Here is a 22,065-nt window from a genome sequence, read left to right as displayed (position 1 = left end):
AGTTGGTGGAACAGACTGTTTCAATTAAGTCGAAAGTGCTCGGAGGAGTTATCTCACTTTGTCAGCCAATTGCTCGAAAACTATTGGACATATTAATTTCCTCTAAGAACCACGATAAAGAGCAGTAAATTCTACGTATGTACAAGACATAACAATGTAATATCTATGAAAAGAATTCGCTGTTATGTAGGAGGGAATATTGCATATGCTGTGCGCACATCATGAAAGTGATGTACGGACGTGAGTTCCCAGTTGTTTTTGGCGATTTACTCGAGAAGTATGAAGCGTATCAAAACCACCTTTAGGTCATTAGAAAGCTGGTGAAATTCTGCATAATATTATGCAATAAAAACATAACATGTGCAAGAAGTGTTTAGAATTAGAGCTCCTTGACCTTTTTCAAAAATGGCTTTCAGTTTTGGCTATATTCTCGAAAACTACAAATCATATCAACACCGGATTTGTATCTTTAGAAAGCTGATGAAATTCTCTATCAAAACTTTTCTAATAACATTTTCCTGTGCGATGGAAAACATTCGAATGGTGATGTTGGGAAGTGAACGTGACGTAGCGAACTGTTTATTCACGGCCACCTAATGTTGTTTTATTCGTGTTTTCCTGTTTTTTTCTGGTGCTTATCAGCTAAAACAAACAACGACGAATAAGATGACATAGGTTTCATGGCAGTACATTGATGTTTGGGTGGCGAAAATAAGGAGAGAATACGTGTTATTTGCAGTGCATGGGCAGCCGGGCCGGGCAGCTTCGCAGATAAAGTCATGCGCCGGAAAACTTACTGAAACTTACCGTGCGTGAGGGTTAAAAAATGGCGCATGGGTATACTCTTGCACTCGGGGCCTCATATATATAAATATATAAATTATATATATATATATATATATATATATATATATATGAGGCGTCTAGAGCCAAAGGGGCATCCCCACCAATATACTGGTTTTGAGTTAGGTAGGGGAGACAACAGGCTTAACCCTCTTCTCAGTGACAGCACTGGTTGCCATACAAGATTCGGCCTCCTGGACAGTGGTAGAGGGGCTCAAAGTCACGTGGTTTTGTCCATGCTGCCGGGCGAACAAATCAGAGCAGGCAGGCATCTAAGCCACACAGCCCAAACCAATTAGCATTCTCACTCTCTGCCACTCCCCCAGAGCAGCCAATCAGCAAGCGTGTGGCCCGCCCGGTGTGCTGGTGAGACTTCCCTCCCGTATTAACTGAGGTGTCTAATTATTACGTATTGGATTTTTACCCCATTTATCGTAGATTATTGGTGACAAGATGAGCTGTTGTTATTGGGGTTGAAGGGGGGGTGACAAGATGAGTTCATCACATAGTTACAGTGAGGAGGTGGTGCCTATAACCTCTCGTAAGTGTCAGAAGTGTGTGGAGAAGTGGAAAAAGATAGAAAGGAAGAGGAAAAGAGAGTGGTGAGGGGAGACAGCGGGAGGGGGCGTGGCACCGAGGAGGCAGAGTTGGATGTCGTTCTCCTAGATGACGACCCCACCATTTAACCCCCCACTACCCCTTCTCAATTTACTTAAGCACTACACTACTTTTTTTTTTAGTGTTATTATTTCAATCTATTATGGTAGAGGAAAAATAATAACTGCATTGATTTCAGATTTAGTTGTCAAAAACGTGAAATTACAGTAATAATCATTCGTTTATTAATATTAAGTGAACTGGAATCTTCAGTTAATAAATTTTTGTACATTAATACATTCGTTGATGTTTTTTCTGCCATGTTTTTAAATCCCTACAATATGTTATTATGCCCATTTATAAATTGGGGGTTTGGTTTACTGCCTATTTTGTGGTTACGGTTATTACTGTTTTGTTTTTTTGGCTGTACATGTAGAGCATAGGCGCTGATGATCATTTAGATGTATAAAAGGTCTGTTTATTGCCTTCTGGTTATGACGTTGCCATAAACACAACTTTAAAGCGTCATAACTCAAAAGTACATTTTGGCGCCGATGCCCCTTTGGTTCTAGACGCCTCATATATATATATATATATATATATATATATATATATATATATATATATATATACTAAGTATACATATATATATATATATATATATATATATATATATATATATATATATATATATATATATATACACATACACACACACATACATATATATATATATATATATATATACACACACACACACACATATATATATGGAGCCTCTGTGGTACAGTGGTAGAGTGTGCGTTTCGTACATGGGTGGACAAGGGTTCACGCCCCACCAGGGTAATAAACTTTGGGAGTGTTCACCCGGCCACATGCTGCATTAGCAGACACAAGGGGTGCTGTGGTTGAACCAGTGTCGCTTACTGTAAAGTATGCTTGCACCCAGTCGGCTTGCGCGGGCCGATTATACTTGGTTCACAGACTACACACACATCCAAAGCCACTCCAACACTACAATTACACTTACAAGTACTTCTCACCCTACATACAATCTCTACCAGTCAGCCTAAGCCACTTGGTAGAGATACATTGGCTGTATCGTCCCGACTTCTGTCGGGATAGGCCGGTCCTGCAGTGAATACTCAAACGGCTGATGATCATGATGATGATCATGATGATGATGATATATATATATATATATATATATATATATATATATCGTCATCCAGACCTCCTTTCCCACCCAAGGGCAGGGTGAGGAATACCAATGTCCAGACAGCCCAAATTCACCCAATCCAATGGGTCATGCTGCCATCCACTCATCATTCAAGCCCCCGGAATCCTGGCTCTATTGGATATGCCAAAAACATTCATCACGTTCAGTAGCTTCACATACACGTATCCGATTGAGTCAATCCAGACGCCGCCACATTAAAAAGGGATGCCAAAATCCCTGATCATGCACTTCTCACAACATTCATCCAGCCAGCTTGATCTCTTGTCAGTTCCCTAACCTCACTGACTTCCAAACCTTTCTTTCTCACACACTCATCCACCACATCTCTCCACCTTCTCCTTGGCCTATCTCACCTCCTCCCTCCTTCAAATTTGCTCTGATATACCTTTTTCACCGCTCTAATGTTATCCATTCTCTCCACATGACCATACCATCTCAGTGCACTCTTTTCGATTCTGGTGTCCACAGACTGCTCCATCACCACATCTTTCACGAATCACATTATTTCGTATCCAATCCACCCTCTGTACTCCGCATACATTCCTCAGCAGTTCCATCTCCACTGCTCTTACTCTTGACCCTTTATTTTCATGCCACATCATAGTTTCACATCCATATGTTAAAGTTGGCACTAACACTCCCTCGCATAAGCCTCATGCAGCTGCAATACTCAAGCCTCTGTCTTTTATCAAGGCCTTCATTGCACCAGCTACTTTTCTTCCTTGTGTCACTCTACATTCAACATCTTTTGCACACTTTCTTCTCTTTTCTATCACTGTACCCATGTATTTGAACTCTCTCACCAATTCCAGTCTCTCTCCATTCACTGTAACATCACACTGGGAGTCACCTTCTCTCTCGATAACCATCACTTTACTCTCTTCTACATTTACTCTCAAGGCACAACGCTCACAGACATCACCAAAACTCTGCACTAGCCTACCAACTTCTTGTCCGGTACTTGCAAGCAGTACTGTATCATCAATATACAACAAATTTGAGATATTCCATCCATCACCATTCATTACCAACGCCATCCCTCTCTCCATTATTCGTATTTTTACTTCTCTCATCACCCCATCCATATATATATTGAACAACCATGGGGACATCACACAACCTTGTTGCATGCCCACACCGATCATGAACCATTCACTTAAATGCCCATTAACCTGTACACATGCTTCGCCACCATCATAAAAACTCCTGACAGCACCTAGCTGCTTACCATCTACACTATACATGTGCAAAACCTTTCACAGTCCTTTTCTGTCTACTTTGTCGTATGCTTTTTCCATATCCATGAATGCCATAAACACCGTATGGTCCTTCTCACAAGCCTTCTATGCTATCTGTCTCACTGCAAATACATGATCCACACATCCTCTGCCACTCCTAAAGCCACCTTGTTCATCACTCACTAGGACTTTTGATATCTCTCTTACTTTCTCTATAATAATTCTTCCATATCCCTTCCCTACCACACTCAATAAACTTATGTCAGGATAATTCTTGCACTCACTTTGCTCACCTCTATTTATGTACAGGTGTACAATTACAGCCTTTTTCCACTCAGCAGGCACAGTTTCACTCATCCATGCCTTCTTACATATCTCTAACAACCACTTCATTCCACTCTCCCCACTACACTTAAGCATCCCTGCTTAAATATATATATATATATATATATATATATATATATATATATATATATATATATATGTATACAGGTTATCCCTTAATTCACGTGAACTTTTTTCAAGCGATTTCGGTTATCCAAGAATTTTTCGTACAATAATTAAAACAAAATTACAGTATTCAAATAAGTCATTTCAATATACAAGAGTAATAAAAAAAATATAAAAAATGCCTACCTGCTGCCCGTATGCACACATATATGTATGTGTGTGTGAGAGCCTGGGAGATCGGTCTACCACGCACCACACAGTCAGTTTAGTTTGAATCCGATGGTCGAACCATGCATGACTTGCAAATCGTTATTTGTGGCTTATTTTTCTGCCTTCCAGTAATTGCTTGCCTTGTCTGTCAACATGGGGCATAAGCGTAGTGCTAGTGATGCATGTGGTAACACACCAAAACTGACTTGTAAAGTGATGTTGCTGACAGAGAAAGTTAAAGTGTTGGATAAACTTCAGGGAGGAATGTCGGCGACAACTCTCCGTCAGGACGATTCCCCGTCATTTATTTACATACCAGTTTATTTAGCAAGTACAGTACACTAGTTGTTTACTTATATGAGTTATAATATCCCCCTGAAAGTTAGTTATTAAAGTATTAATTAATCAATAATAAGTATATTAATAGAATGACAGGGAATTGTCCATATTTGATGGTGAATTGACTTGATGGTGAATTGTCTCAGAACCGTATGTTTGGGGTGAGTCAACTGTTCATACAATAAAGAAGGAGAACGTAGAATACGGAAGACAGTGAGAGCTAGTGCACCAGGCTGCTAAAGTGTCTCCACCTACGCCTGTGAATTGTCTTGTAACCGCATGTTTGGGGTGAATGAGTCAACTGTTCATACAATAAAGAAGGCAGAATGTAGCATACGGGAGGCAGTGAGGGCTAGTGCACCAGACTGCTGAAGTGTCTCCACCTACGCCTGTGCTTGTCAGGTTTCAGTTTTAAATCTGTTACATTTTTGTTGTTTTTAATACTTAATGCTAGTTTATAAGGTGTATGTAGTGCATAAACAGTATTATTCAGATGTAATATACGTATAGACATGCGTAATTATTTGCACACAAGGGCAGAACATATATGCCAATTTACCACATACGCGAAGGGTCTGGGAACCTAACCCTCGCGTGAATTAAGGGCTTACCTGTATATATAATATACAGTATATATATATATATATATATATATATATATATATATACTGTATATATTTCCATATGTATACATACACTCACCGCAAATTGACTTAGGACCTACACACAGAATTGCTATGGGAGAGTTGTCTGTCTTTGCTTTGTGTCTCCACCTCAACCAAGTGAATTTGGGGGGCAAGAAGTAACTGGCAACTCCTCTGGTGCTGGCGGAAGGTGGTGAAACACTCAGCATGTCAGTGCCTGCCCAGAAGAGAGAGTAGGAGTATATGTTCCCATCGCTCCGAGCCTGCACCTCCCTCTTTTTTTGTATGCATCTTCTGTCTTTTTTTCCTTCATCCTTTTCTCTTCCTTCTGCCTACGGGTGACTTTACACTCCCTCTTCTTTCTTTCATTCCTTCATTCTTTCCTCTCCCTTCTGCCTGTGGGTGACTCTACACTAAGTGACAAGCCAAATGGTTTCCTGTACACCAGGAAACCATTTACTATGCTGGGTGGTAACCATATAACCAAATTCTGGTGCTGGTAGTTTAGTGGGTAATTATTGTGCTCCAGTCGGATTGAACCGGTGAAGGTTTATATCCAACAGGTGATTGGGGTTTACTGCTCATGTAATGCCACTCAGGGATGAGTGAGGCTGGTCACTCTCATCTTAAATGTCAGGACCAACCGCCTAGCCCCACGCTTCTACGCTCCTCATGGGGCAACGTAGGATTGGATGTTGGATGATGGATGGATTACTGCTTGCCCTATTATTTTCCCAGAGTCAAGTTGTCATGCCTGGAAAGTACTGCTCAAGGGATGAGAGGGTCCATATCACTGCATGGAGGCAGGATTATGTCCCTATCAACACGATTTATGAACGTACTGGATGCGCAAAGTCGACCGTCATGAAGATTCTTGCTGCAATGTGCGGCCTGCCACCTGATGTCGTACCAGAGCACAAGCATGGCGGTGGAAAGAAGAGGATGACTTCCAGAGGTACAGATACTGTATGCTTCTGAAGAGGGAAGTAATCAAGAATCCTCGACTGTCAGCAGAAGAATTGAAGAGAATGCATCCCCACCTGTTACAAGACGTCTCAATTCGAACTATCCAACACCACTTGCAGAAAGAGCTGGGTTTGCCCAGCCGCACTGCAGCCAAGAAACCGCTTCTCACTGACCGCATGAAGAAGCAGCGCATTCAGTTTGCCAAGAAGTATGCCCACTGGACATCGGATGAGTGGAAAAAAGTAATGTTTTCCGATGAAAGCACATTTCAAGTGTTCCAGGTGCGTTCTGCCAAGGTTCGTCGCCCTGCCTCCCATAGTCAATATGACTCTGCTTACACGGTGCCGACTGTTAAGCACCCACAATCAGTAGTGGTATGGGGGTGTTTCTCAGGTGAAATGGGAAGGGGAGGCCTCTACTTTCTTCCTAAGAACTTGATGATGAATGGTGGCCGGTACGTTCAAGTTCTGAAAGATCATTTGTTAAACTTTTTTGCTATTCATGGGTGTGACTTTGTCATGCACGATTCAGCACCATGTCCCAAGTCACGAAAGGTGACAAAATGGCTTCAGGATAATCGGACTGAGGTCTTCGACTGGCCTGGCAACAGTCCGCGGACTGGGAGGCCCTCAGGCAGTACTACTTTGATTTTCCCTGGAATGATTATTGCTTCCATGGCCGGGAGCCATCTGGGTGTGCCTTGCCCATTACGGAGGTTATTCTCTCAGGCATGGAAGCATACATTCCTTTCTCATACCCTTTGACTAACGCAAGAAAGCCTTGGTTTAATCACGCTTGTTCTAATGCTGTCCGCAACAAGGAGAGGGCCTACAACAGGTACTGGAGCCAACCCACCCCTGAATCACATCATCTTTACGTTTCTACCCGGAATCATGCTAAATCTGTTCTTCGCTCTACTAAAAATAATTTCATCCATACTAAATGCTCTCAACTCTCCAACTCGAATTCTTCCAGCTCCTTCTGGCACCTTGCCAAAAATCTTTCTAACAACTTTACCTCATCATCCTTCCCTCCTCTTTTCTACTCTGATGGTTCTGTAGCTATTTCTTCTACTGATAAAGCAGATCTCTTCACACAGACTTTCTCCTCCAATTCCACCTTAGACGATTCCGGTGCTGTTCCTCCATCACTACCCCCCTCTGACTTCCTCATGGCTGACATTAAAATTTCTTCAGTTGATGTATTTTCTGCCATCACTGGCCTCAGTGCTAACGCTGCATAAGGGCCGGATGGGGTCCCTCCTATTGTTCTCAAGAACTGTGCTTCAGTGCTTACACCCTGCCTAGGCAAACTCTTTCGCCTTTGTCTGTCAACTTGTACCTTTCCTTCTTGCTGGAAGTTTGCTCTCATTCAGCCAGTCCCAAAGAAGGGTGACCACTTTAGAAAATTACATTCTCGCAAAAAATCCGATAAAAAACGGCTGGGCAAAGATGAAGAAAATCATGGCACAGAAGAAGACACCCTATCTGAACAACTTCAAGACTGAAATGACAAATGTTTGGTGCAAAGAAATGTCCTTAGATTACTTAAGAGATCTTAGTGATTCCACGTCAAAATGCATCCAACTGGTCCTGAAAAACAAGGGAAACATGATTTCATATTAATGAATGGCATTTCATGAACAAACATTGTGATGCACTATGATTTCTGTGCTTTTTAATACCTTGTGGGGGGAGGTCCTAAGTCAATTTGCGGTAGCTGTATATATACTGGGTCGAACAGGGTGGTACTCCCAAGGGGAATGGGAATACTGGTGACAGGGAGAGCTGGAGCTCCTGCTTCACTAGCTATCTAACCATTCCCCTTTGCTGACCTTTTATGTGTGACAGTATCATGGAAAGTAGACAAGCATACTCTCCCAAACATTTCTTCTACCTTATGCACTGCACCACATGCACTCTACATTTCACACAACATATCCCACTATGTTACAGGGGTTGGTGCCAGCAAGGGCATGCGGCCAGAAAACTTTGCCCCCGCTACCTAGTGGTGGACTTCTGAGTGGAGGCGTGACGGGGGTTCCGCCGGCATAGATCATGGGTCCAAGGCGAGATGGGGCTTGAGCCTGTGCTAGAGGGTACAGGGCATTGCAGTTCCCAGGCTGCCACTTCCACCCAATAGAGAGGGGCTCAAACCAGGGAGTAGCGCCCCAGGAGGCTGCCCTATCAGTGGGTATATAATGGCAGGACAGTTGCAGTGCCAAGGCGCAATTGGAGGGTGTTCCTGAAGTTGTCCTGGCAAGGTGCCCCAAGGCCACTACCACAGCCACTGGTGAGCTGGTGGGCTAGGGGTCCCAGATCCATTGCCTGGACCTGGGACTGTGCAGTGCATGAGGCCTGTGGTGTGTCTATCCCCCTTTATTAATACTGACTATGACAAAACACAAGAATAAGTTTAAAGGCAAGCCTGAGGAGTGTAAATCACCCAGGGGGATCAAAGTGACTTCATGGAATGAGGGAAGTTTGAGAGGAAGAGTGGGGGAAGTCGTTGAGGCATTCAGTAGGAGGTGGGTGGATGTGGTGTGTTTGCAGGAGGTACAGTACAGGCGTGGATCAGCCAGAAAGGCTGATGGGAAGGACTGTTACTATAAGTTGGTTTGGCAGGAGGGGGACAGACGGATATGGGGGTGTTGGTGTGATGGTTGCGGAGATGTGGGTGGAATATGTTATGAATGCTATGAGAGTAAGCGATAGGATACTGGTAGAGAAAATTCTGTTCTGTAGAAAGATAACTGCAATTATATTGGCATATGCTCCACAGGCAGGATCGGATGAAGCAGAGAAAGATAGATTTTGGGATGATTTAATACATGTAGTAAGTGGTATGTGGGATGATGAGATAGTGGTTTTGGGAGGGGACTTAAATGGTCATATAGGAGAAGCAGCACAAGATTAGTACATGGGGGATGTGCATATGGTATAAGGAATGCGGAAGGGGAAAGGATACTCGAGTTTGGGGAGGCAAAGGACATGATTGTGTGCAACATATATTTTAGGAAAAGAGAGAGTAGGTTGATTATGTGAGTCTGGGGGAAACAGCAATCAGATAGATTATTTTCTGCTTAGGAGGGCTGATAGGAGGTTAGTGAGGGAAGTTAAAGTTACAGGAAGTGAGAAGTGTGTGCAGCAGCACAAACTATTGATTTGTGATGTGGTGCTTAAAGAATGAGTGATCAAAAAGAAGACTTATGTACCTAGGAGGAAAATATGGAAGTTGGAAAACCAAGTACAGTAGTAAGGGATGCCTTCTACAGTGAGATGAGGAGAGTGGTGGCTGAAAAGGGAGCCGAAGACAGAGGCGTTAATGAACAGTAAAGAACCCTCAAGAACAATCTCTTGAGAGTTACTGATGTAATATGTGGTTGGACAAGAGGACCACCAAGACATAAAGTAACTTGGCGGTGTGATGAGGGTGTAGAAGCTGCAGTTAAGTAGAAAAGAAGGCTTTTCCGGGAATGGAAGAAGGGTGGTAACAAGGAGGAATACTCGGCTGCCAAGCGTAGGGCTAGAAGAGAGGTATACAGGGTGAAGTCTGAGTCACAGAGACTTTTACTTGATAACCTAAATCATGGGGAAAGGAAAAATATGATATTTAAGGTGGCAATTGAGATGAAGAGGGATAATCAGGATTTTATAAGTGAGCAGTGTGTGAAGAATGATAAAGGAAGGTTGGTGGTGAACAGTGAGGATATTAATGATGCATGGAGACAGCATTATGGCTGATTGTTGATTGAGGAGTTTGACTGGGACAGGCAAGGTTTGGAGCCAGCAGATCCAGTGTTTGGCCCTTGGCCTTTGACTGATGCTGCTACTGTAAGTGAGGCAATAGGCAGGATGAAGGTGGGGAAGGCAGCAGGTGTGTCTGGGTTGACTGCCGAAATGTTGAAGGCCTCAGGAGATATAGGGGTGAGGTTGGTCACTGACCTGATAAATATTTATGAGTGTGTTGTCCCAGATCATTGGCTGAAGAGTGTAATTGTAAATGTTTATAAAGGGAAGGTTGATGCCCTGGAAACAGGAAATTATAGAGGTATAAAGCTTTTAGATCAGATAATGAAGGTAACGGAGAGAGTTTTAGAAGGTATAATTAGAGAAAGAGTGAATACTGATGAGATGCAGTTTGGGTTTATGCCAGGTAGGGGGACCACTGATGCCACATTCATTGTTCGACAGCTTCAGGAAAAATATACAGTATTGATAAGAAAAGGGATCTGTATTTTGTTTTCGTTGATTTGCAAAAGGCCTTTGACAGAGTCACTAGAGAGGTGGTGAAGTGGGCAAAGAGAAAGCTTGGCTTGGAAGAGTGGCTGGTATGTGGGTGCTCGCACCCTGGTAAGATTGAATGGAGATTTGAGTGATGAGTTTTCCGTGAATGTTAGTGTGCATCAGGGGTCAGTTTTGAGTCCCATGTTGTTTATCATGGTACGTGAAGCCCTCTCACATGACTTCAGAAACGGACTCCCATAGGAGAAGTATGCTGATGATTTGGTGTTGATTGCAGAGAACGAAAGGGAGGCGGAGGAAAGGTTTAGGAAGTGGAGAGATGGTATGGGGCACATGGGCTTAAGGGTTAATGCAGATAAAACAAAAGTGATGATATCTAGGGCTGGTGGTGGTACTGTCAAAGAAGAGGGAGAGTGGCCTTGTGCAGTTTGCCAGAAGGGCGTGGGAAGTAATTCTATCTTGTGCGGTGTTTGTGAAAAATGGGTGCACAAGAGATGTAGTGGTATCAGAGGTAGACTGCGAGATATTGTTGATTTTATGTGTATGGCATGTCGAGGAGAGCAGGTGGAGATTGTCAGGCATGAAAGGACTGAACTTGCTGGTGAATCTCCTGAGTGTGTGGAAGAATTTTGTTATTTGGGAGACATGTTGTGTGCTGGAGGTGGGGCTGGAGCTATCTCTGTGGCTAGGGTGAGAAGTGGTTGGAAGAAGTTCACGGAGCTGTTGCCTCTCCTGACGTTGAGAGGACTCTCTCTACGTGCTGAGGGGTCTTTGTATGCAGCATGTGTTAGGAGTGTAATGCCGTATGGTAGTGAGACCTGGGCAGTAAAGGAGGAGGATATTCGCAGGCTCAGACGTATAGAAATGGCAATGCTTAGGTGGATGTGCAATGCGTCCCTGTGTGCAAGGTCTGGGGGGGTTGGGTTTACGATGGAAGAGTTGAAAGGTAGGATGGGACTGGAATGTATTGGTGTTGTGATAAGGAGAGGTAGATTGAGATGATTTGGACATGTGGAGAGGATGGGGGATGATAATTGGGTGAGGAAGGTGAGAAGTGTTAATATTGGGGGTGGGGTTATGAAAGGCAGACCGAGAAAGACATGGGACGAGGTCATTAAGTGTGACCTCAGGGTTAAGGGACTGAACAGAGAGCCTGCCATAGATCGTGCAGCATGGAGAGGTGCCATTAGGCAACCAAGGCCGACGCATGGAAGCATGTTGGAGCCTTTAAAAACGAAACGATATATATATATATATATATATATATATATATATATATATATATATATATATATATATATATATATATATATATATATATATATATATATATATATATATATATATATATATATATATATATATATATATATATATACATATATATATATATATATATATATATATATATATATATATATATATACATATATACATATATATATATATATATATATATATATATATACATATATATATATATATATATATATATATATATATATATATATATATATATATATATATATATATATATATATATATATATATATATATATATAGTATATATATATATATATATATATATATATATATATATATATATATATATATATATATATATATATATATATATATATATATATATATATATATATATATATATATATATATATATATATATATATATATATACAGTATATATATATATATATATATATATATATATATATATATATATATATATATATATATATATATATATATATATATATATATATAAATATATATATATACCGTACCTATATATATATATATATACCGTACATTTATATATATATATATACATACATATATATATATATATATATACATACATATATATATATATATATATATATATATATATATATATATATATATATATATATATATATATATAGATAGATAGATAGATAGATAGATATACAGGAGAACCCCGGAATTCGTTCCCGGAGGCTGTACGAGTTGCGAACTGTTCGAAAACTGAATCATTGTTTTCCATAAGAAACAATGTAATTTGCATTAATCCATTTTTCAGTATGGATGAAATGGTAGATTTCGCCATACTGTAATGAATGGCAGGATCGGAGACATAGCTTCCACTCTCAAACTTTGCAATGAGTTCTTTTTTCAGCTCAATTGTTGTTCTCACTGCTTTTCTTTTAGCTCCAGCTGACTCACTAATCTTCTTAGGGCCCATGATTATGTACAATTGTCTAACGATCACAAAGTTTAATCGAGCCTGCATGACTGATGCATAGCTGGCAGAAGACAAAGCCAGACTGGTGACCATGTGGCACCTACGACGCCGCATCTCTTAGTGCAAATAACGGGTCACTGTACGAAAACTGGAGTGATTTTGGGGCAAAAAAAGCTGTACGAAAACCGAGTTGTACGAGTAGAGAGGCGTACGAATTCCGGGGTTCCACTGTATGTATATATATATATATATATATATATATATACAGTAGAACCTCTCTCATTTGGACTATATGGGGGGAAGGGTTGTCCGAATTAGCAGATTGTCCGGACCATCAGGGTAATCTCCAGTTCATACCAAAAACTATCTACATACCATATGGTATGTTTATTAATTATTAACATATGTGGCATATGTCAACCCTACGTAACTGCAAAAGATGAAAGGATACCAAAATAACCAAACTAATCAAGTACGATGGTTTTGTATTGCATAATTTACAGGTAAGGCCATGACAAGAAACTAGCCTACATTTTAAATTGTAGTAAGTGACTATGGTTCGTGTGGGCAAAAAAATAAATTAATTAATTAACTGTAATATTTGGAATAAAAATAAAACTTATGTAGGCAAAAAATACATTGTCATCTTTGGCATATTGATAATGCCCATATGGGCAAGAAGCTACTGTTTGATGTACAAGTAAAGCACATTTAAGTACAAAAAATAACCTACAGTAATCATTAAACACTGCAGAATATTCTGACCCATTTTAGTGTAGGCAAACTCCTCCTTTTAACATCTTTATTCATTGCAGAAACTACACTTGCATTAAGGGGCATGGTAAGGAGGATTAACTTTTGAAATACAGCATAAAAATATAAATGGTTGGTGAACTAGTTAATGGAACGAATGCTAGCGTGTGTTTAAACAGGTGCCCATGTTGCGACCTTGCGTGATCCGAGACTAAATGAGTGACGATCGCTTTCTGCGCCGATACTGAAAATGACTTTAGAATTACTTTCAACATATTTTTGGAGCTTATTATTTTGAAATTTTGTCCGAATTAACAGAAATCCGGATTAAAGGGGTCTGGACCAAAGAGGTTCTACTGTATATATATATACAGTACTTATCTGCCAACTACTGGAGTTAGGTTCCTGAAAACCCCATGGTTGGAAAATCCATGATGGGTGAAATTAATTTTACTGTACGTGAGAAAAACAGGGTTAGGGAAACCTTGGCCAAAGGTAAAAGGAGTATAACATGAAAAATATATACCTGTACTATTTTGCTGGTCTTTACTGCACAATATTGCACTGTACCAAAGGTAATCGTTTCGTTTTCGTTTTTAAAGGCTCCAACATGCTTGCATGTGTCGGCCTTGGTCACCTAATGGCGGCTCTCCACGCTGCACGATCCATTGCAGCCTCCCTGTTCAGTCCCTTAACCCTAAGGTCACACTTAATGACCTCGTCCCATGTCATAAAAAAATAAACAAAAGTATGGTAGAAAAATATTTACTGTATAACTTTAGACCTATGAAAGTTATCAGCTGACTAAAGTGCTGTGCTGGTGGAAAGCTGGAGACCTTTATCAGCTGACTTGGGATGATGGCTTGAAGCAGCACATGGTAAACATGACCTTTCAGCAGTAGATGCACCTAAACAAATCAGTGCTTCTTCTTCCTGATGGTCTGTGACAGTTTTCTTATTATTTCTGGGGTAGTAAATAAACACTTCTTGTTACATGTGTTTCTCCATTGTTCTCAGCTGTTCCACTGTAACAACTAGCTTGACTCATCAGCTCAATGGCGGAAGGGACTGTCCTAACCAGAGTCTTTAACTAAACCTAACCTAACCTAGCTTAACCATACCTAACAATTTAACCTACCCAAACCTACCCTAACCTCCAGCTGAGAAATTGGGAAATGAACTCCACCTTTGAGTATGCTGAGTTTCTTCTATTACGCTGGAAGCAAACAATCATAGGTACGGCTTATGGAACATGACGATAATAAGAGGGGGGAAATTTTTCTGCAACAGAAGGTAATTTGCCACCCTGAAAATAGCAGAAAAATACAGAAAACAAACTAGAGGAATATAAGCTGAACTGGTAAGGTCTTTCTGCAGCTTTGAGTAAAATGCACATTTACTCAGAACAGGACAGATGGTTGCTTCATTTTATTCTGGAGATTTTTCTGCATCTGTTCGCATGGAACCAATAACGTGTCCAATCCATGCTTGAATTTTAGACTCCACTCCATGCAAGGACATTGTCAATAATGAAATCAGCAAGACTGTTGGCCAAGAGCAACCCTTTGCTAAGGTTAGCAAGTGCCATTTTGTTACTCTCCTCACCGTCATCCTCATCATCATCCTCGTCCTAACTAGAATTAATGTTCTGGGCCCATGATGACAACGGGACAAATGATAAACTGAGAGAGTGAGAGATACTGTAACAGCACACCTACTCAGTCTGCTCCCCCAAACAACACAGACTGAACGGGAAGGTAAGAAAGTTGCTGGCATGGGAGAACAATGCTGTCACACGGTGGCAGCCACTGCAAACCGTGTGTATGTGAACGAAGTCCCTGTGGTAGGTGATTTGACATATAAATATATTACCGTCTATAAGTGAATTCCACAGTCGGTGAACCCCATGGTTGGTGGGGTATTACTGTACTGCATATAGTATATACACATATCCCACAGTGTAGATCATGTAACTGCTCAGAGACTAACTGGTGTGGAGTGATGGTGTAGGGTTAGTGATGTTGTGGTGTGGGTGATGGTGTAGGGTTAGGTTGTGTGTGTGATTGTGAGAGATGATGTGAGGTGATGCTGTGAGATGGTTGTGTGTGTGACTGTGAGAGATGATGTGGATGATGATAAGGTCTGGATGATGGTGTGGGATGATGGTCTAGTCTGCGTGATGATGTGGTTTGGGCAATGGTGTGGCCTACATGATGGTTTTATTTGAGTGATGATGTGGTGTGGTCTGCATGCTGGAGCAGTCTGAGTGATGGCATGATCTGAATGATGGTGTGGTCTCGGTGATGGTGTGATCTGAGTGATGGTGTGGTCTGAGTGATGGTGTGGTCTGAGTGATGGTGTGGTCTGAGTGACGGTGTTGTCTGGGTGAAGTACTGTCTGGGTGATTGTGTGATTTCAATGATGGAATGATGCTGTCTGTGTGATAGTGTGGTCTGGGTTATGGTGTGGTCTAGATGATGCTGTGGAGTTAAGTAACATCCAGTTTAGCAGTGTACGATTAAGCAGGGTACGGGATTCATTATTTTCTATCCTGGGAAAATTCTCAATATTCTGTTCCACAGAAACAGACCACTGTAAAGGCAAATGGAAATTTCATTTGATAGTTAAATTTGGTACATGCAAAAAGCATCATTGGTACATTGGTAATCCTTAATAATAGAAGCTCACTGTTCTTAGGTTATCAGCCTTTGTTGGGAAATGAGTATCTTCTTAAAGACACTTTAAACTCCTGCCCAAACATGAATTTTCTTAATATCCCCCATGCCAAAATGCAGCAATTTTTCCAGTTTTTTATCCACCGCATAAAACAAAATGGATGATTTTTGTCCAGGAGATCAAGTCAAGAATGTTGGCAGTATGAATGCAGAGTCAATGGGTGTACAGTCACTGGCCAGTTTCAAAGGGGTATTCTATTGTTAATTCTCTAGCATTATGAAGTTTAACTTCCTTCAACATGAGACTCTGCAACACATATCTGTGATGATGATGATGATGATACACTGTACCTTTAACTCTTGGTCGAGACGGTCGATATCATCCTGAGGCTGAGGTGAGTTTGTGGGAGGATCATCGGAGTAGAACACACTGGCGCCTACAATACTGCCCCCGTCCTTCGTCCGACCCCCAGTTAGGTTCACACCAGCTGCACACCATATCTAATGAGGGGAAGAATGGTATGCTCAGGCTAGTCATACTCTTCAGTACTTCATGTCCATCATCTACCCTTAACCCATTCAGCCCAGATAAGCCTTTTTTCTATTTATTCTTTCTATTAACTGAAGATTATATTCAACTTAGAACTTACAACTGAACAGGGGGGGGGGGGTTAGATATACTCTAAATTAACACGGTCAGTACATGAGTCCCTTCGTAAGCTGAATAAATGCATCTGGCAGAAACAAGAGAAAACTAAATAAGACAATACCCAGATTCATTGGATGAACTGTTCTGGCTTATGGTAGCCTAGCCTTGGGTTCTTATAGCTTGCAAGGGGTAATGTGGGACTAGCTGCTATTGTTCTTTAAAGCTTTTAATTAATTATGTATGACAGTGACGGGGTATTTCCAAATTACCAATCGGAATGAAGTGTTAACCCTTAGACTTACCAATGATGACCTGGGCTGTCATGTGTCTGTCAACCTCTGACGTCAGTATGACGACTTTGCCTGTCATCCAATGTAATCTCTAAAGATATCCTGCATTTAGGGAGTCGTCATTTTTGTTGGATGACGGGCAAAAGTGGGCGGACCTAAGCCTGCCACAGCTGGTGCGTGCATGCTCACTTGGTTTGCTTGGCTCAGTGTGGTGTAAGGTTCCTCAGATATAGGATGTACACCTCTTGACCTCCCGCCGAACACTTATGCTCCTTTTTCTCGCGTATATATGCAGTGTTATTATTTTAGAGAATACAACAAATAATGCATTATTGGAAAGGAAATTCATTCTGCTAAGTACTGAAGCAAAAAATATTACTTCTTGAATAGATTTTTTTTGGTGAATATTTTTATAAAGGACAGTGTAAAACTTTAGCATGTCAGCTTACTTCTACTCCTTTTTTTTTGCATCTTATTTTGTATATATTGTCTTTTTGGACAATGTATGACAGAGCAAAACTATTCATCTTCAAAATGAGACCTATGTGGCCTTTCTATGGTGAATAGTAACTTTCCTATGAGCGATAGAAGTAAAATATCTCTATGCGACTGTTCTGAAAGCTCTCAAGCAAGAGTTACGTGCACAGCCAGAATTTACGCTCCTCCCTTCACGGGATAGGGTTAACAGAAGCCTTTGTTATTTTTTTATATATTAGCGTATACAATGGACTTTTTAAAAATGTCGGTTGTTAAACGTGTTCTTAAATAGGAGGTTCCGTTACTGTGCATAATACTGCGCGTATCTTATATTTTATGGAATGTGAAGTGATTTAATCTAATCATCAAGCGCTGTTTTCCTAACATGTACCATAGTTTAATGGATGTCTCCTATGAGAAGTATATAAAGATTGGCTTTATGATCATACCTACCTTCACTATCGCATGCTCATGTGACAATTAAGCCACGACTAATGAACTCTCTTAACCCTTAAGTGTCAGGTGTCGGTTGGTACTGTCAAGAAATCGGTGGCTGGGCGGTGCTGGGTGTTGGTCAGTGCTGTCAAGAAATCGGTGGCTGGGCGGCGCCAGATGTCAGTCGGAACCGCACTTATTTTCAGGCCACAGTTTGAAGTGGCCGCCACTTTATCTCGTCACTAAAAGCAAGGGAGGAACTCCCACCAGCTAAGCCAACTATACCTCAATCGTCTCAGCGACTCTGCCAAGTGTAAGACGGTCTTTTCCTAACCCTTCTCGTCCGATTCCGTTCCCGTCACACATGGACTTTTGCCTCATTCACCCCTGCCAAGACTCTTTCCAAGGATACTAGGAGAGGACTCAGTGACAGTGCCACAGGGCATGCCTTGGACACCAATGTGTCTAGTTTATCTACTAATGGAGAAGTTATTATGCCGAGAGCAAGGCCACAGTCAGGGCCATGGGCAGACACATGAACACATCCTGTTATGGCAAAAATTAGTTCTCTTCCTCATCACTCACTGACACAACAACCTACAGACCTGGGGATACTTTCAATCACAAGAAGAAGAGTTCATGAGTAATACAGTCTTTAATTTATTTCCCTAACAACTATAGTTTTTGATATATTGAGGTTTGAAAACAAGTTAATTTTGGGAAAATTCCCGTAGTGAAGGAACAACAGCGCCATTAATAGCCCAGTGTGGAGAGGTTAACGCATGATACTGTTATTGCGTAAGTTTTACTTAATGCACATTTTAGTTTGCATGTTGTCAGGTAGGCTATAATCATTAGGGGGTCTGGGGGTGAAGCCCTCCAGTTAGGCTTCCACTGCTAATTGGTGGAGTCTCAGGGGGGCAAAGCACCCCCCCCCCCGGTTAGGTGACATGTTTTTCTAGATAGGTATCCACTGAACTGTATGGTAATTAAATTGTGTACATTTGAGTATGTTTGGTGCAGTGGCATGATCAGTCAGCAAGACTGGCAGTCAACACACTCTTGCGGGTGTTGTTCAGGCGGCTTTATTTAACCCCATAAAGATGAGTGCAGAGTGCGACATAATCTCAGACACAAAGCTGGACAAAGACTGAGTGCATCGCTGGTTTTGCGGGTGTGATGTGGTGGTGGGGATGTTGGGGAAGGTTTCTTATTGTCATCCTACTCCTCCACAGATCACAGGAATCTGCCTCAATGCCCACGCTACTTTGAAAAAATGGTGGGACAGCATAAGCAGACACCCCCCTCTTTGCCACTAGTATTCTTGGACTGCATATGTGGACACCCACCTTTTAAGGGTTAATATCGCAAAGTAGGTATATTTTGCTTGTTCTCTTTATTTCTTCTGACAAAAAATTAAGTGTTAATTACCAGCAATGTATCTAGTACTAAAACTACTTTGGTTATGAAAGTTGGTTTTAAGAAAATAGCTTGAATCCCTGTGTCACTATTGTTCATATTTACAGTTTTTAAGAATTAATTTTGGTGGATTTCATGAAGGTGAATCAAAGATTCTATGTCAGAGACTGGAATGAGTCCTGCCATTAAAAACAAAAAGTGGAATAAAAATTTATTCCATTGAAAACAAAGTAAAAATGTATTAAATGCAAAACATCAATGACTGAAGTATGAGCCATTCAAAAAAACAATGCAAGAAACAAAAGTCTTAAATCTATTTTACAAAAATCACCACATTAATAAAACAATAGCAGACCAACATTGTGTTGTCATCCTCACCTTCATGCCTGGCTCCTTCTCCATGAGTGGCCGACAGTAGACTGGAACAGGGACTGGTACATGACTGGAGCTGGTCCGTGATGGTTGGCTTGATCCTTGACCTCCTGATCCCCCCTCAATGGCCCGCTGGCCTGTTTTGGCAGGAAGACTCCACCCATATGCTTGCATCCGCCCATCATCCTTCTTTACGTGCGCGCGGACTTGTTTATACTGCTCACGTCTCTCTGTTGCCCGGCGCTGCTGTAGCTTCTCCGATGAGCTGTCGTCATGGTTTAGGGAGAGGGAAGGGGAAGAGGAGGGTGGGGTAGTGAGGTAAGTAAGGGATTGGTTTGGGTCATCTTGTGTTTCCCTATGTAGTGGTGCATGATTGATTGTATGGTGATTATGTGTGGCATTTGATGGAGTTTAGCGGTGCAACAGTGGTGAATAGTGGTGATGTGGTAGTGTGTAAAGGTGTGTGGTAAAGCAGTTGTAGTGGTGAAAGCATAAGGTAATGAAAGACACAGAGGTGATGTAAAAGAGAAGACAAAACAGGAAAAAATACAGAAAGGGTCAAGAAGTTAGGAAAGTGAGTTGGCAAGTTCATGATGCCACATTGGAAGCAGGGTAGGGAGGCATACAAGGGCATGAATAATGAAGGATAGTGCAAGGTTCAAAGTAATCAAAGAGTTAAGAAAAGTACCAATCAAATAAGCAACATGTGAAGGTAAAACCAAGTAAATGGGCACATTCAGAACACGTTGATGACGATGATGAAAGGAAAATAGAAACAGCAACCAAATAACAAACATTGTGAGCATAACAAATTTAGTGACAAGCAAATTGGTTAATTGCAAAAATTAGGAAGATGTATGAGGCCATTTATGAGAAGTTAAAGGCCAGAGGCAGAAGTGATGAAATGTAGGGTTAAAGATGGAAGAAAAAAGGGTAAAAATATGAAGGGTGATGAAGGATGAAGGTAAATGGGATATAAGGGAGAAAGGAAAAAATATGGAAAGGGGAAAGAAGAGAGGCAAGAAAGTGAAAGTAAAGATTGTAGGTAGGGAAATTAATCAGGAAGTCAAAGTTATGGGAGAAGAAGAGGTTGAGAGAGAGGGGAAACACACAAAAAAAGGAACGAGATATGCAAAATGGTAGGAGACAGACAGGCAGGCAACAATGAAAGGGGAGATACAGAGAGGAAGGAAACAGAGGATATAGAGGAAGTATGGATATATATAATATATATATATATATATATATATATATATATATATATATATATATATATATATATATATATATATATATATATATATATTATATATATATATATATATATATATATATATATATATATATATATATATATATATATATATATATATATATATATATATATATATATATATATATATATATATATATATATATATATATATATATATATATATATATATATATATATATATATATATATATATACAGTATATATTTATATTATATATATATATATATATATATATATATATATATATATATATATATAATATATATATATATATATATATATATATATATATATATATATATATATATACAAAAGAGAGAGAGAGAGAGAGAGAGAGAGGAGAATACGGGAGGAGACAAGAAAATGGAGTTATAGAGGAGGATAGGAGATATGGAAAATAGATGAGAAACAGTGGGATAGGGTACATCCAATACAAGGTCAAGGGGAGGATGCAAAAGGAAAGAAAAAGTAAGGGAGAAGATGAGATGAAAGAAGAAATACATGGGAGGGTAGAAAGAAAAAGCAAAAAGAGACAAGGAATGGAAAGGGACACACAACGCCAAGTGAAGCGAGTAGATATGAGGAAGTTAGGGCAAAGAATGAGGGAGGGAAAAGGGGAGGTGAAAAGGTGTGAGAACAGATGTGTGAAGTGAGGGTGGAGATTGACATAATGCAGGGTCAGCAGTGGTGTGAGGCAAGGATGGCA

General features: G+C 40.5%; 1 protein-coding gene across 1 annotated transcript in view; it reads right to left on the bottom strand.

Moving 5' to 3' along the window:
• syd (JNK-interacting protein syd) overlaps positions 1-22,065 on the bottom strand; it is a 466,678-nt gene that overhangs the window by 207,603 nt on the left and 237,010 nt on the right. Inside the window, exons 16-17 of the mRNA XM_080274254.1 lie at positions 20,090-20,438; positions 16,793-16,942 (exon numbers count right to left, since the gene is read on the bottom strand). Coding sequence (XP_080130380.1) covers positions 16,793-16,942; positions 20,090-20,438 — 499 coding nt within the window. The remainder of the gene's footprint in view (positions 1-16,792; positions 16,943-20,089; positions 20,439-22,065) is intronic.

This window comes from Coenobita brevimanus, chromosome 57 (genome assembly GCF_032717465.1).
Source record: "Coenobita brevimanus isolate Jiangsu-jjx chromosome 57, ASM3271746v2, whole genome shotgun sequence".
NCBI lineage: Eukaryota > Metazoa > Arthropoda > Malacostraca > Decapoda > Coenobitidae > Coenobita > Coenobita brevimanus.
Note: the sequence above shows the minus strand (reverse complement) of the source record. Positions and strands in the feature narration are given on the sequence as shown.